At 42.5% G+C, this 15,455-nt stretch overlaps 1 protein-coding gene across 1 annotated transcript in view; it reads right to left on the bottom strand.

The window, feature by feature from the left end:
* LOC119176072 (23 kDa integral membrane protein) overlaps positions 1-14,815 on the bottom strand; it is a 39,117-nt gene extending 24,302 nt beyond the window's left edge. The window contains exon 1 of the mRNA XM_037427191.2: positions 14,647-14,815. Coding sequence (XP_037283088.1) covers positions 14,647-14,712 — 66 coding nt within the window. The 5' untranslated portion in view covers positions 14,713-14,815. The remainder of the gene's footprint in view (positions 1-14,646) is intronic.
* Between the last annotated feature and the right edge of the window lie 640 nt (positions 14,816-15,455).

Below are 15,455 nucleotides of genomic sequence, written 5' to 3'. Positions count from 1 at the left end.
AAAGTACTCGGTGCCTTTTAAACAGTCAAGAGCATCGTCTATTCGTGGTAGCGGGTAGACATCTTTCTTTGTAATCTTGTTTAAGCGGCGATAGTCCACACAAAATCGAACGGTGCCATCTTTTTTCTTTACCAGAACCACGGGTGACGACCAAGCGCTTTGAGAAGGCTGTATGACTCCACGTTTAAGCATGTCATCTACTTGCTCCGTAATGACGCGGCACTCTTTTGCAGAAACATGGTAAGGACGCTGTCGCAGAGGCGAATGTGAGCCCTGTCGCAGAGGCGAATGTGAGCCGGTGTCAATAGTATGAGTGACAGTCGTGGTGCGGCCCAAAGCAGGTTTATGAAAGTCGAAAGAAGAGCGAAACTTGTTAAGGAGAGCAACAAGTTGGCTGCGATGCGAAGGGGGAAGGTCTGCGTCAATAGCATTGTCGAAGGCTGGCGAGCTTGATGGCTCAGACGCATGAGTGATTGCGGCAATGTGAGATGGGTATTCGTCGGGAAGAATAATATCGATAAGGTCGACAGGTTGTACATATCCCAAGGTTTCACCACGCAGTAAGACAATAGGGTAGTTGCAGTGGTTGGTAACCAGCATTACGGTTAAAAAAGACGCAATTGTAAGAACGGCAAATGGGAGCACGATGCCCTTGCGTTCAGTAAAAACAGGAGATGGCGTGAACACCACCGTGGCGTCAGGTTGCACCACACGTGAAAGGCTAATAGGGACTGAAGCTTCCGGAGGCAAGGTGATGTCTTCAGCGATGAGTTTGCAGAGCAGAGGTGAATGGTCGGGCGATGGAAATTCACAACTTGGCACTAGGGACACTTCCGCATGGCAACAATCGATGATAACTTCATGACGTGGTAAGAAATCCCAACTCAGGATGAGGTCATGAGAGCAAGATAATAGTACGAAAAATTGGACGATGTACAAAGCGTCTTGGATGACGACGCGCGCCGTACACACAGCCGAGGGATGAATGCGCTGCACGCTAGCCGTGGACAGCACGATGCCACAGAGAGATGTGGTCACTTTCTTCAGTTTGCGACAAAATTTTGCGTTCATCACAGAAACGGCGGCCCCAGTATCAATTAACGCTTGTGTGGCGACTCCCTCAACATTGACATCAACATTTTGCGGCGAAAATGGAGGCCTTGATAATTGCGCAGAAGTTGCAGTTCTTGCCTCTGGAACTGCACTGATTAGTTTCCCTCCTCAGGAGGTGGTCTACGACGCATAGGAGATGGGGATCGCCGACGAGGAGATGGGAAACGAGAAGTTGATGGGCGACGATCTGAGTCAGAGTGCCTCTGTTCGTATCCAGACGTGGTGGCCTGCTGCGATGCATAGGTAGGAGTTCCAAAGGAGGCGTACGCAGGTGTGGGACGGTTGTGATGGGTGCGCCACTCATTTGATGAACGGAAAAAGCGAGGTGAGGGCCTGTAAACCGGAGGCGCTGCCAGAGGAGGTGGAGCCGATAAGGATACTGGATGCGGTGGGGGCCGCGCAACCACAGCTGCGTAGCTGAGAGGTGAAGATGGCGCAGGTGGTGCATAGCTGACAGCCGAGAGATTAGATGCTGCTGAGGTGCATGCGTAAGGGGCCTGCACTGTAGGTAGGACATCGCAAATTTCAGTGCGTATGGCCTGCTGCAGTGTCGAAGGCAGACTTGTGGTGGGCGCGTCGCTATGCGGCAGCAGGGAGAGCTGTCGGGCGACTTCCTCCCTGATAAAGTCTGATCTGGTTAGACAGACTTTCTTGGAGAACGTTGGCATTTGCGAGTGCGACAGCCGAGATCGAATCCGGTGGTGAGACGCTCTGTCGGGCGATAGAACCCTGACGGCGTAATTCATCGAAGCTCTGGCACAGGCTTACGAGCATTGCCACCGAGGTCGGTCTTTTCGTTAGCAACATCTGGAATGCGCCATTCTCAATGCCCTTGAGAATCTGCCGAATTTTCTCTTCTTCAGGCATAGATGGGTTAACACGCCTGCAGAGGTTGAGCACATCCTCAATGTAACTCGTAAACGTCTCGCCAGGCTGCTGGGCTCTGTGGCGCAGACACTGGTCAGCGCGGAGCTTGCAGACCTCTGGTCGGCCGAACGCTTTAGTTACGAGGGTCTTAAAGAAGGACCAGTTCACGATGGCGGTTTCGCGGTTGGTAAACCAAAGCTTAGCTACGTCTGCCAAGTAAAAGATAACGTAGGAGAGCTTAGAGTCGTCCCACTTGTTGCTGGCACTTACGCGTTCGTACAAGGAGCGCCAGTCTTCGACGTCTTGCTCACCACTTCCGCTGAAGATTGGTGGGTCCCGCTGGCGAGTAGCGCCAGGGCAGGTAGATGGAGCAGCCGATGGTGCTGGCTGGGACTGGCTGGTTGGCGACTGTGTCAGTCATGTTTCACAGTAGTCTCTCGGGCAACTTGCGAGAGCAGAGCTCCAGGTCTGCTTGGGGATCTCAGCAGCCTCCACCAAATGTGATGACGTTTATTCGAGCAGAGAAGTCGCAACGAGGTCGCGATGAAAAATGGGCGTACGGCAAGTCTGGCAAAGGCGGCACAAACTCTCGCACAAGCAGAGCTCGGGGCTTTTCGTTATCTTCCGAAGGAGCATACGCGTCGGTGCGTATGCTCCACTACAAATGCAATGAATACACATCAAGCATAAAACAAGTTGCGAACAAAAATATAACTTATGCATATGAAAAGAGCAGCACAATAACCAAACGTCTGTCAGAAATATAGAAAAAGTAATAACTAAAAATGCAATGAAAGATAACAGAATTACATAATGATAGCGTAACAAAAAATAAATGAGTTAATGAGAACAGCACAAAACACTAAACTTCGTTATCTTTTTTATAGTTCATTAAGTTTTGAAATGTTCTGTTCTATTGCGGTAGTTCGAGGCAGCCGATTTCATTCAATGATAGTTTTTCGTATGAATGCATTAGTGAGTGATGAGGTACAGCATGTTATGGGTCTGACCTTCAGAGGATAATTGCGGCAAGGAAAGATTGCCAACGGTGACTGGAAAAAGTCATCATGAAGCAATGATGACGATATATTTTATGAAAAAGAGATAAGCGAGCAAGTTTTCGACGATGGCAAAGGTTAACAAGACCAGCACGAGCTTTTAAGGCAGTGACGCTAGTGAAACGAGAATATTGAGAATAAATGAAACAAGCAGCATGGTTCTGCAGGGATTCTATATTATCAATGATGTATGCTATATCCGGATCTCATATGGCTGAAGCATATTTAATATTCGGGCGGATAAGGGTAGTATATGCCAGTTTTCGCACATGCCTAGGAGCATAACGTAGATTAAATTTTAACATCCCAAGGGAGCAGTTAGCAGCTGCAAGAATGTAATCGATGTGATGGTTCCTGGAGAAATCAGATTGGAAAAGTCCTAGATATTTGTATGAAGTGACTGAGCCTACGAGTGTGTGATTAAGTGTATATGTGGTTGGGAGGCTGCTAGGATTTCGTGTAAAGGAGACGAGTTTAGTCTTGGAGTGATTCAGCTTCATTTGCCCTGATGAACACTATGAATTGATGGATTCGAGATCAGCTTACTACTCTCTGTCCTATGAAACGAGCTAATAAGCACCCAAGCTTTCCAGATTAGCTCAATACTGGAATACAGGACACTGACCAAAAAAACATGCACAGAAATTAAGGCACTGATCATTCAGCAAAGGGTACTATGTACTTTTATATGAGGCACATACCCTGTGCCTGCTTACATCCTATAAACAAATTATTTCTTGTCCAGTAACAATAAAAAATTCAATACTTGAAAACTGCTATTCACATGTACAAAACAACAGTAATGTGAAATCGTCACTCTATACCGATAGGCCAATGTTTGTGAAGCAGTATAAATGCAGGGCTTCAAAGAAATGGCAAGATAGAAAAGGGACAAAGCAGTATATTTTCCTTCACTGCAGAAATCAAAACTTGCACAGTACTGCAGGAAAGTGTAGATGTCTTTGTGGCACAGTTTATTCTACATGGGTATTTTCAGCAGTATACACCAATGTCTCTTGACAAGAGTTGGCAAACAGCAATTACCTCTGGAGTCAAACACATATGGCACTACTTGAATATATTACCAGACCCTGTTTACAGGAAATGCCCACCCATGCAAACAGTTATTTTCTTGCTACCTTATTACTTGCGATGAATAAAACCAAATATAATCAAAGCACTACTACTAACAGCATTACAAAACGGTGGTGAGAACACTACTTCTCTGGCAGGATTTCTTCAGATTAAGCTTATATTAAACAATTTTCACAAACAAAGATACCTCTCTTTATCATTTAAAGACCATAGTGAAATATCAGAAGGAGCAGCCCAGGTGTATGGACAAAATAACCATTTCATTACTGATATGGTAAAGTTTGCTTTTCTTTCATAAATACAGAGAAATAGAGACAGCATGACATGGTCAGTTGTCATGTTGACACTGCACCATTAATTTGGATGTCAACCAGTGTTGCCAACCAAAAGATAATGACCCTACTTGTTGGGTATTTTTGGAATTTTTCAGCCAGTGTGTGTAGTAGGGCAATATAGCAATTTTGTTATAAGACATGGGGTAATTTGGACACTGGGCTTAAAAAAATCTAGCCAATCTGCATGACGTATCTCAATGTTACATTCCTAAGGAAATCTGAAAATTAAATCTTTCTTTGAATAATGTTGGAACTGTCTTAATTCACACATTGCCAACATAAGGCAGAGACCAAAGATAAGTCACCCATCATTGTGCTAGCACTTTTAATGGATGATTTTTTCCTCTGTCATCTCCAATTCATTCGTTGAACAGAGGGGCTATTTCGCAATGCCAATCTTTTCCGGTTATTAGGGCATAAGGTAGGGTAACTTTTTTTGTAAATTGAAAATGGGAAGGGTTCATGCTTGGATAGGTTGGTGGGGATTCATTTCAAATAGTCAACAGCACATAGAATGATTAGGAAAGGACAAGACAACAAAAGCAAAGAGCACTGACTTTCAACTAGTTGTCATTTGATAAGAAGGGCACTTATACATATGGTGCAAGGAAGAGAGTGTGAGACAAAAAGAAAAAAAGGAAAGGCTGTACAGGTGCGGCGAGCATCGAGAAATTTAGTTAGCTTCTTTGAAACGAGGCCTTTTTCAACACTATCCAGTGCCCCCCCCCCCCCCCCCATTTCTACATGCTTTAAGCCAAAAAGAACCCAATTTGGAGAACTTGCGAGAAGCCAAGACCATTTTTCTTGACAGTGCACACCCTGGCCTCCAGTGTTTTTTTTTTTAATCAAAGCTGGTAGTTTCCTCAAGCTTAGCAGGTGTTAAAAAAGTATTTCGGCTATTTAATGAAATTAGTGAAGCTCTTTTCTAACATGCGTGGCATTTACCAAGTCCGCTTACTTCTTTGTGCGAGATGCGCAAAGAGAAGAGATTCTGTGCATTTATTTTGAGTTTAGTTGCGCCTTGGTTGATTTTGCTGCAACGGCAAAAGATAATATCATGTTGATGAATTAATGAAACAGTTTAGAAAACACTGCATAATTAGAAATCAACATGCTTCAGCTACTAACAGAAACGACACCAGAAGCACTTGTGAGAGCACTGCAAAAAGCAAGCTTTGTCCTCATTACGCATAGCTGCAAGGACAAAATGGTACTTATAATGACACTGGCTATGCCTTTATCGATGTAAAGCTTCTACAAACCGTGATTGTGAGTAACAGTTTCTACACCGAATACAGAGGAACCCTAGCACTTGTAGGAAACACAATGTATTGCGTTTTTTGGAATGGAGACCCTCATAACTATCACCTCTGAAACAATTTAAACTCTCAAAAAGGCTTGTATAACCCGAGTAAACATTCAGGAACCTATTCGGCATTTCACCGAGACACAAAACTTATATGGTTGGACGAGATGGCCTGCTATTGACAGTAATAGGCCATTAGGGAAACAGATGATAGTACAAAACAAGGCAGGGAATAAAAAAAAAACAAGAAAGAAACTAATTTGTGTGATAACTATGAGGCAGCTATCAAATTTTTCAGTAAATCTTTTTGAACAAAACATGAGATAAAGTTCATTTTCTTCTTTAGCTCTCAATATTGAGAAATCAAAGTTTATTTATTTAATGTATTTACAAATACTGCTGTCTCAATGGAAGAAACATAACACGAGTGGGTACACATTAGTAAAGTAAACAACAGTCATACAATGCATAGTAAAAGTATGACAATATGTGGTTCAGCAATTTTTCCAAAAACTGCTCATGCGGTTTTTCTCGCAAGGAACCATCTAGTCTGTTCCAAATGTGGGCGACACTTGGAAAAAAAAGTGCTTAAAAAAATTGACAAATGGCTGAAGAAGTAGAAATAATAGAGTTACTACATTTATCAAAACAACTTGAAAAATCATAGGGCTGACTTTTTGCAAGAGTAAAACAAAGAGTAGTACAAAGCTACTGAAATAGTATAGTGCACATACGTAAAATAGTTTTATTTTAGCAGTTTTTTTATTTAAAATCTTGATAAATTAATTCCTTCATTTAAAAAAATTGCCAAAATGTCAACACTTGAAATACAATTATATAATTCTAGTTCTATTGCAAGAAGAGATGCCAAAGAATGTAATTCACACAAAGTAGTTTTAGAGAAAATGGGTCCTAAAGAAGCCTCAAAATATATGGGAGGAATAGGACCTACCGGTCATTAAGGTGACAGCCTTAGATGCCTCATCAAACACGAAAGCCAGAATTTTTCACATCTTCATAAAGTCACAGTGATGTCACTGACATCACAATATGACATCAGATGACGGCGTTATCGTGCAGCATCAGCATTTGGTCATAGCTGGGCCCATAGGCGTGCTTGTGCTAAGGTCCCCCTCATAGAGGCAAAGGTTTGTGCAAGGTGCCCCTACCACCCGACTAAGTTAATGTATGGGGCAGATTTTGTGGCCACCCCTTTTAAATGAGGAGAGGCACTTTCCCCCTTTGCCCCCTTCCTGCGCAAGACTATGGATGACCGGCCCTGGAGGCACGTGAGGTGCAGAAAGCTTGCAGTGTACCCTATCCCGAAGGCATCGTAAAATCACCGTAGACGGCATTTTTCAAGTTGGGGGGGGAGAAGGAATCAGTGCAGTCACCTAAGAAGAAAAGTAAAGAAAATGGCTTTCGCCTTCCAGCCATCTTAGGCAAATGCATAAGAGACCATGTGAATTTTTTCTATGACAATGAATGATGGACAAGAAGCGCTGCTTTTATAACAGAGTGGTAACCTGCACTCCACCAAATTCAACATTTTGTTATTGCTGCTGCCATTTTCGCATCACTATCATTATTATGGCTTAAGCCAGATTTAGACTATTCCTATAAAAGAAAACCTTACATTTTCACCGTCAAACCCTAGGCCTCATCAAAGATACCTCAGCCACTATGCTGAGGGAAGAGATAGTAGCGTCCTAATAAAAAAAAAATGTAGCACCACTGCCAGACCATATCAGCAGTTACTGCAAAGGCATGGGAGCGATTCACCTCCACGATTAAACTGCATATAACTACGGAGTTTTATTCCACTGGAAAAAGTGGTAGAAGTCCCTATTTAAAGAGTGATCAACATTGCTGCACTCAACACACAGAGGATCTGCTAAACTACTGTAGCTTAGCAGACCCACTATGCATTGGCTCCTGCCATTTGCCTGCATAATAGCAAGACACTACCTGCACCTTCTTGTACCCAGCAAAACTATCATGTGGTCTCCAGTGCCCATTGTGCCAGCTATTACCCTTTATCTGTACGGATATTTACGCAATAAGCTTGAAGGACCATTCGGCTGTAGTGCCAGTCATAAAAAAAAAACGATGCTGTGAAAAGTGTGGGTGCTTCAACAAGTTTTATGAGCCAAGACAAGTTTGGTATTAGTTTGGCAAAGGCCTAGTGTGCTTGCTATTCTTGTACAGAGCCAGCTTGACAATTGCTATGGCAAGAGCCTGGCATACTTTTTAAAGTACAGCATTACAGTTTCTGAAGACAAATGTAACTATTACAATTTATAGCTGCTGTTGTCTACTGTAGTATGGTAAATATGCAAACATTCATTAGTTCATTGGAGTTCCAACCTCACAGTACTCCAGAGAAATCAGAGTCACCACCCTAAAACAATCAATTGAACTGCCATCACTCGCGTCGCGCCGTCTCATCTCACGCCTATGCCTCCTCCACAGTTTCTTTTTCCGACCCCAATCAAGACACAAACATTTACAGCCCCCAAACAGAACTTCTTCCCGCATTAACCATTCAAACCCCATTGCACGAATCAACGGCCGTACATCCGCAATGAACGACTCCTTTTTCCCCCAAGCAATAACACTTTGGAATCACCTTCCCGACACCATTGTTGCCACACCTGACCGCACATCATTCCGAGCAAAATTGGAATCCCACTTTGATTCCACCCATTAACCCGTGGCTGTAAATATATTCTACCAACATACTGTATGTATAATTTGCTTGTGCCTAGTTGTTTGTACTCTAATTCCCAGCCAAAGCGTTTCTTTTGTGTGTTATTTGATTCATTTTTGTTGTCATTTTTGACCAAACTACCATATTAGAACTGTACTGTTTATAATAATTTGTTCAACTTGAATTATACACACTCACAGCGTATTTTTTGCCCCCCCCCCTTATGTAATGTCCTCGGGCCTTTAAGGATGCAATAAATGAAATTCAATAAAATCCAACTAATAGTTCTTGCATGAGCCTTATGGGTTAATCATAGGCGTGCGCAGGTTTCCCCCATCAGGGGGGGAAAGGGGGCAGGGTTCGTCAAAGTGCCCCCCTTACTATTACGTCAATGTATGGGGCTGACTTTGCCCCCCCTCTCCATATTCATGCCTACAGCTTTGTTTTTTTTTTCCCCAGACTACTCACACTTGATTTCCAATGGTCACAATGAAGAAACTGTCATACTTTCAAGGAAGATTACTAACATGTGCGATTCAGTTGCATTGACTGTTCTAATAGTGCTTTTTTTAAACTGTTCAGACTCAAATGCCTGAACAAAGCTGCACTCATAACTAGTTGTGACTAACTACAGTTAAAATAACTGAATTTCAGTCGACAAGCTTTTAGTGTTTTATTGTCATTGACAAGCACTTACTGTCACTTTGTTGCTTGATAAAATATACATGCACGAGACCTCACAAAGGTGTTTTCTTCTTTTGATTCACAAAAAATACCACGGAATAAATAATTTGTAAGAAGTAATACTAAATAATATCAGAGCCTACAATACCGAACCTGCCGCACAGTGGTTGTTCTGAAAAGATACTGAAAAAGTCCTGAAGTGTTGTTTTGAGGATGTGCTGAGGTTATGAGTGCAGACAAGGGAACTGCATCAGTGCCATTCTAGTAGCACAAGAGGAAATTTTGATGGAGTCAAATGTGCTCAAGGTGGCATACTAAGGACGTGCTGAGGTTGTATTTGTGTTGTCTGTGTATAGACATCAGCACGACCACACGCCGGCATACTATACACTGAGCCTAATTCTTACACTATACTATTTTAGCCATACGATAAAATGCAGGGCAACAAAAAAAAACGTATCAGGTCTGCACGGAACGTGCCGCATTGTCACAACGACACCTGGAAGAGCGGCCTTTCAGAGCATTTTTTAAACACCATTTGGGTAGCTGCTGCAAACACGCTTGCAGGTTACACACTTCACCATAAATCATTGTGTGGGTGGCAGGCATTCAAGGTACCATTTTTCAAGGAAGTACACACTAGCAAGGAACCTTGTGAAATTTTTTTTGTGCTGTGGCTGTCAGCGATGAATTATGCCAAACTTTATAATCCCCACAATACCCCACAGTGCTTATGCGCCAAAGTTAATCTGCGAACAAGATCAAGCTTTTGTAAAGGGTTGTAGCATTCGAGGACCCACTCGTTGCACAATTCGTATGATGTGACACCTGGTCGTTCCTTCGCTGTTCTGAAACACTATTACTCATATTAACCCAATTCCTGTGACGACATCAAGCCTGCCTAAGGCCACTTTGCAAAGGAGTTCCAAGCACCGCCGTTGCTCAGTGGTAGAATGGTAGGCTGGCACACAGGGTGCCCGGGTTCAAATCCCATTGTGTTCTCAGCGTTTTATGTACAGTTTTTTTTTCTTGTTTCCTGCTACAGTGGCTATGGACACCGGCGGCGTAGCTGCAGTGGACAACTACAGCACGCACATGAATAATGTTGTGACCTCGTAACAGCTTTTGCTGTGAAAAGTCGTATAGGGTAAAGTAGTGTAATTTTGAGAGATATAGGGTATTTTCCTCATATTGGTTTCCTCAACTCAACACATTCCATGGGTGCTCTCTATAGTTCGTGGTGACAAAGATTTAGATAAAATTGCCTTTTTTGCAAAAATCTGTTCTCCTGCAAGCTTTTTCTTTAACCAAAAGCTCTTGTTCATAGACCCCTTTTCTCACCCTTCATGCTTTCCCCCGTCCAGTCCAGTAAAGATACATTAAAACTAGAAATACTGGTAAAAAATTTCTATGCAATCATCACGCTTCATAGCCACCTCTTAGTCCACATATGTTGACCGGGAAAGCTGTTATTGGGGAGACACTTTTAGTGTAATAGGCAGAGTCGTTAAACACCAAGCCTGAGAAACCCTGCCCTTGAACGAGAGTTTTTAGAAACAATGCAAGAAAGCCAACTGGAAAACTTTCTAAATAGTCAATGAGTGCCAGCTTTTGCGAAGCTGACAGCAAGAATATCCTTAATCTGCTTTTACACATCTGACATGACCTCTTGGTAGATACATGTACTGCATAATTAAATCAGAATTAATCCTGTGAAGGATAAACAAGGATATGCAATAAAGGTGTCTCCATAACACTGTGCTTTATGCCCTATCTTTTACACCTGATAACGTACACAACATCTACATCAAAGGGGAGTAGTTGAAAGCCAAAAATCTGCATATATAAACTTTAACCATTGTGGTTGCAAACTAAAGGAAATTGAGCTGGTTGATGCATTCGCCCAGGCTAAAGCAAAATTAAGCTTGATGAACAACAGTGTTTCACATGCTAAACTTCGTTTAACCTTAGACATTTTCCTGCATTAAAAACAAATGTTTTTAACAGGTAGTCTCAAGAACCCTATAAAACATGCACACACAGCATACATTACATGAAGATGCAAATTGAAAGAAAGCAAAGGTCACACATTCACAAATTCATGTCTAGCAGATGGAAAGTTCCACAGGTTCCTTAAGCAGCGAAGAGTTATATCGAATTTCCTTAGAGATGTCATAATATTGGGCCCACAAGATAAACATAGGACAATGTGAATATTACAGCCTTAGAGAAGAACCTGTAATCATTCAAGCTACAAATAAATCACCTAGCACGCAGTACTTTGAAAATGTGCATCATGCCATGCTCAAGAATATTTAAGGGCCTTCTGCCTATGCCTATTTTCTTTTCGTAGAATGAACCCACGCAAATGATAAGACATAGTTCCGTCACTGATCTTCAGCTTTACTATTGAACCAAAATTAGTTTACCACAGGTCTGGGATATAAAAAAATGCATTTGTGCATTATGTTGCTGTAATAGCGAAGCTGAAGCATCCCGTCAGGAGGACTGAAGCCAGACACCAAGCTAAATACAGAAGTATGGCAGCACATCCTCTGCAGTTCCCATGCTATCCCAAAAAGAATATCAATGTAAATACGGATCAACTCATGTTTACTGGCAAATACAGACAACTGCATGTTTTAGGGAGTGTTCTAATGTAAAAAAAACACCAAATAAATATGTATTTTGAAATGCTCACGCACCATTTTCTCGAACAATCAATCTCCCACACAACGATGAAAATTGACCACTGAAAGAAAGCTCTACCAATGATGACATGTTTGGCCAGTCAGTCACTTGAAGAGTGTGCATGGTTTTACTGGGAAAGTAGCTGCACTATGAAAGACTGCCAAGCTGCCCAGACAGTTTTCCATGAATTTCAACTACCAAATATTTACAATCACATAAAGTGTGAGAAGATGTTAATGCTTTTGCAAGATAAAAAGTTGGTGAGTTTTCACTTTAAACCCAGTTTGAGACAACAGAAAAGTTTACAAGCAAGATATTTGACTGCATAATTTTATTTCCTTTCAACCATGTCATGTTTTGAATAGTCATTTAAATTACAATTAACCCAGACTATCAAACAAATAATGTGCTGTCGAAAGTTGGCTACAGTTTTCATGCAAGATTTTGCAACTGCCGCTCATACTCTACAGTTCAAATAGCTTTTTTTTTTTTTGCCTAAAAAATTGTTCAGCAAATAAAACAATACCTGGCAGTACGGAGATACTAACATAATTACACCCTCAAGCAGCTCTATGCCTTCCGTACTTTCAGATTCAAGCAGAACACTAATTTTGGAGGCGAGTGTATCAACAATCAAGGGCCCTATCCCTACATAAAATGTCACCAGCAACAGCACATAAAGCAAAGTTGCCGAGTAGATGTACGATGAGAAACGATTCCATGCCAATGATCCTAATTACTACTACATACAAATACTGATGCCGAAAATGACAGTGAATAATATCTGGGGTTTTACATCCCAAAAACACGACATGATTATGAGAGACGCCATAGTGGAGGGCTCCAGAAATTTTGATCATCTGGTGGTATTTAACGTACACTGACGTCGCACAGTACACGGGCCTATACCACTTTGCCTCCACAGAAATGTGACCACCGCGGAAGGAATCGAACCCGCTACCTTCGGGTAAACAGCCGAGCACCATAACCGCTGCGGTCAGAAAATAATAGCTGTATATGTGGCCGAGGTGTCACATTGCCAAAAGGTACAATAACAGCCCAAAAAATGATATGAATGCAAACCAACGTTATTACTATTTGGAAGCACCCAAGCATCAATTTGATTTTTTTTTTTCATGCAAAAGTCTTTTTTCCCGAAAAATTGAGATTTACACACGTAACCCGATGACTATAACGCCCAATTTATACTACTACATCGAGCGTTTCATTACCCACATTTTCGGTTGTGGGTCATTACCCACATTTTCGGTGTTGTCATCGCGCACAACATTAACCTACTCATAGTTGATAACCTTTTTCAGTTCATACTAAACAATTATCTGCCAATACGAAATGCCCTTAACGTGCGTATAGAAGTTATAAAGTAAAACCTACGATATTTCGTTCAGTAAAGAAATAGCGCAGAATGATCAAGGTAGAAACATAGTTGATGTTTAAACACAAACGAACTCAGACATATGCAACAACACAGTGTGAAATGAATGCAGCGTATTACATTAATTCTTATATTCCGGAATACGCGCCACCGAAAGCATTGCGATAGACCATACCTAATCCACGGGCTCCACTTGCGCGAAGTGACGATAGTTATAGTGCGAGAACAGAACGACAAAGCGACAATAAGGACACGATGTCTCTTTGTCGTCGTTTTGTTCTCGCGCTATAACTACCATCATGTCATACCAACTAGCCCAAACTGCCACACTTCTAAGTTGCGCGAAGTGTTTCACGTAGTTTTAGCTCCACAATGGTGGTTTCGGTTGTTCGAGCAAGCACGTGCAAGATGTCCATATCGCTGGCATTAGCTAAGAACGAATACAAGTAATCGTGTTTACATCTACTGCGACTTTCAAATCGAGTTGACCACACCTATATTTTCGTTAAAACAACGGAATGACATGATTTTATTAACCACAAATGTCACCTGAAGCGGAAGGTCAAACTCCTCGAAGTCAACCATAAAAAGTGAGAAGTAGGCTATGCCGTGAACAGAAACAAAATGTCGCAACGCACGCTGAAGTAGTACGGCAGAATCAACACTCGAACTCTAATGGAAACTTACGAAAGCGTTGACCTTAGTGTGCAGCACGGAACGACGCAACACCTTGTGATGACAACGAATGGAAAACAATTCTGAACTATGTTAAACGCGCGCGTCAAATAGCACGCCCCTAAGCGAATATGAAAGCATATGAATTTGTCTTACAGCAACATATCGCACCATGCAGTGTTTTCAATATAGCATCATGTCAACTTCATATCAACAGGTTCACTTTGAAGCAACAAAGGAAAAAAAAAGGTTGGGGGGGGGGGGGGGGGGGTCTTTACATCGCTTTCCTAAACCGCTCCCTAAAAAACGAAATGGTGTACTTGGCGTGATTAGAGTGACATAGGCGCGAAGTTCACACTTGCATATACCCTTCGGTATTAGGGCAACTTCCACGATACAAAATCGCAAAGCTGCCCGAGGTCCGCACAACGACGAAAAATGCTCAAGGAACGAGCTCGCATACGAGACACTCCCCGCAAGCTGGGCCAGAAAAAGAGCAGCTCTCTCACCAACGCTGAAGTAGCGACACGTATTAGGAAATGACAACAGATGGAAACAACGCTGCCGCGTGGTTCACAACTGCTGTCATCTACGTTTCGCACGACACACACTCGCCACAACACACACAAAATGTCGTCTGCTACGAACAAAGCGCAACAGGAGAAAAAAAAAAAACGCACTGAGAATAGCGCGCGCGTTCCGAAATTCGCACTTACCGCAAAAAAGAAGTTAAATATGAACAGTAGGTTTTTAACACACGACATCCCACATCCTTGTACCATGTTTGCGCACTACTGGAGGCGGCTACAAACTTTAGCACAGCAGGTAACGCACAACAACGTAACGGCACAACCTCACGCTCCGCTGCTCGGGCTAAAATGGCAATACGCGTCCTCCTCCGCCGCGCCTTTGCCTGCGTGACGCGCACGTCACGAAAGGGCGCGCTGCTGCAAGTAGTGACAATTTGTGTGAACATAAAATACTATCTTTAGTAAATCTTGAAATAAATATTAAGTCCTAATTACACTACGACCTAACATAAAATTATTTTGCTTCTTATTAACAAACTTTCATATCATCAGAGGGATTATATTTTTTCGCGCTCTGATCGCGCGCGTCAAGTGGCAAGTAGTCCGTCGCGGTGGTTGTTGCGCGGCGCTGGTATGCGCGCAGCGCGTGGACGCTGGAGCACGCCCCTTTCGGCCATTCCGCGCGCTTCGCGCCCTCATTTTCATTTCCTATCTGAATGACGCGCTTACCGAAACAACGAGAGATGACGTTAGTGTTTACTCATCGTATTTACACGCTTGCGGATAGCCTCAACTTCAGTTATCTTGGAACTAGTATGGCGACACAAATGTTCGAGCCACGGCATATTTTTGGTTAGCATGGTGACAGTGGTGCATAACAGCACCTCTCCTCGCTCCCCCCTCTCTTTCTTGTATTTTTTTTTGTATGATTGTGCGCCTCAGTACCTGTTAAAACAATAACGCTGAAGCGTTTTGAACGACGCTGCATTTCTACT

The sequence above is a fragment of the Rhipicephalus microplus genome, chromosome X (assembly GCF_043290135.1).
Source record: "Rhipicephalus microplus isolate Deutch F79 chromosome X, USDA_Rmic, whole genome shotgun sequence".
NCBI lineage: Eukaryota > Metazoa > Arthropoda > Arachnida > Ixodida > Ixodidae > Rhipicephalus > Rhipicephalus microplus.
This window is presented reverse-complemented; position numbering and strand designations above follow the sequence as displayed.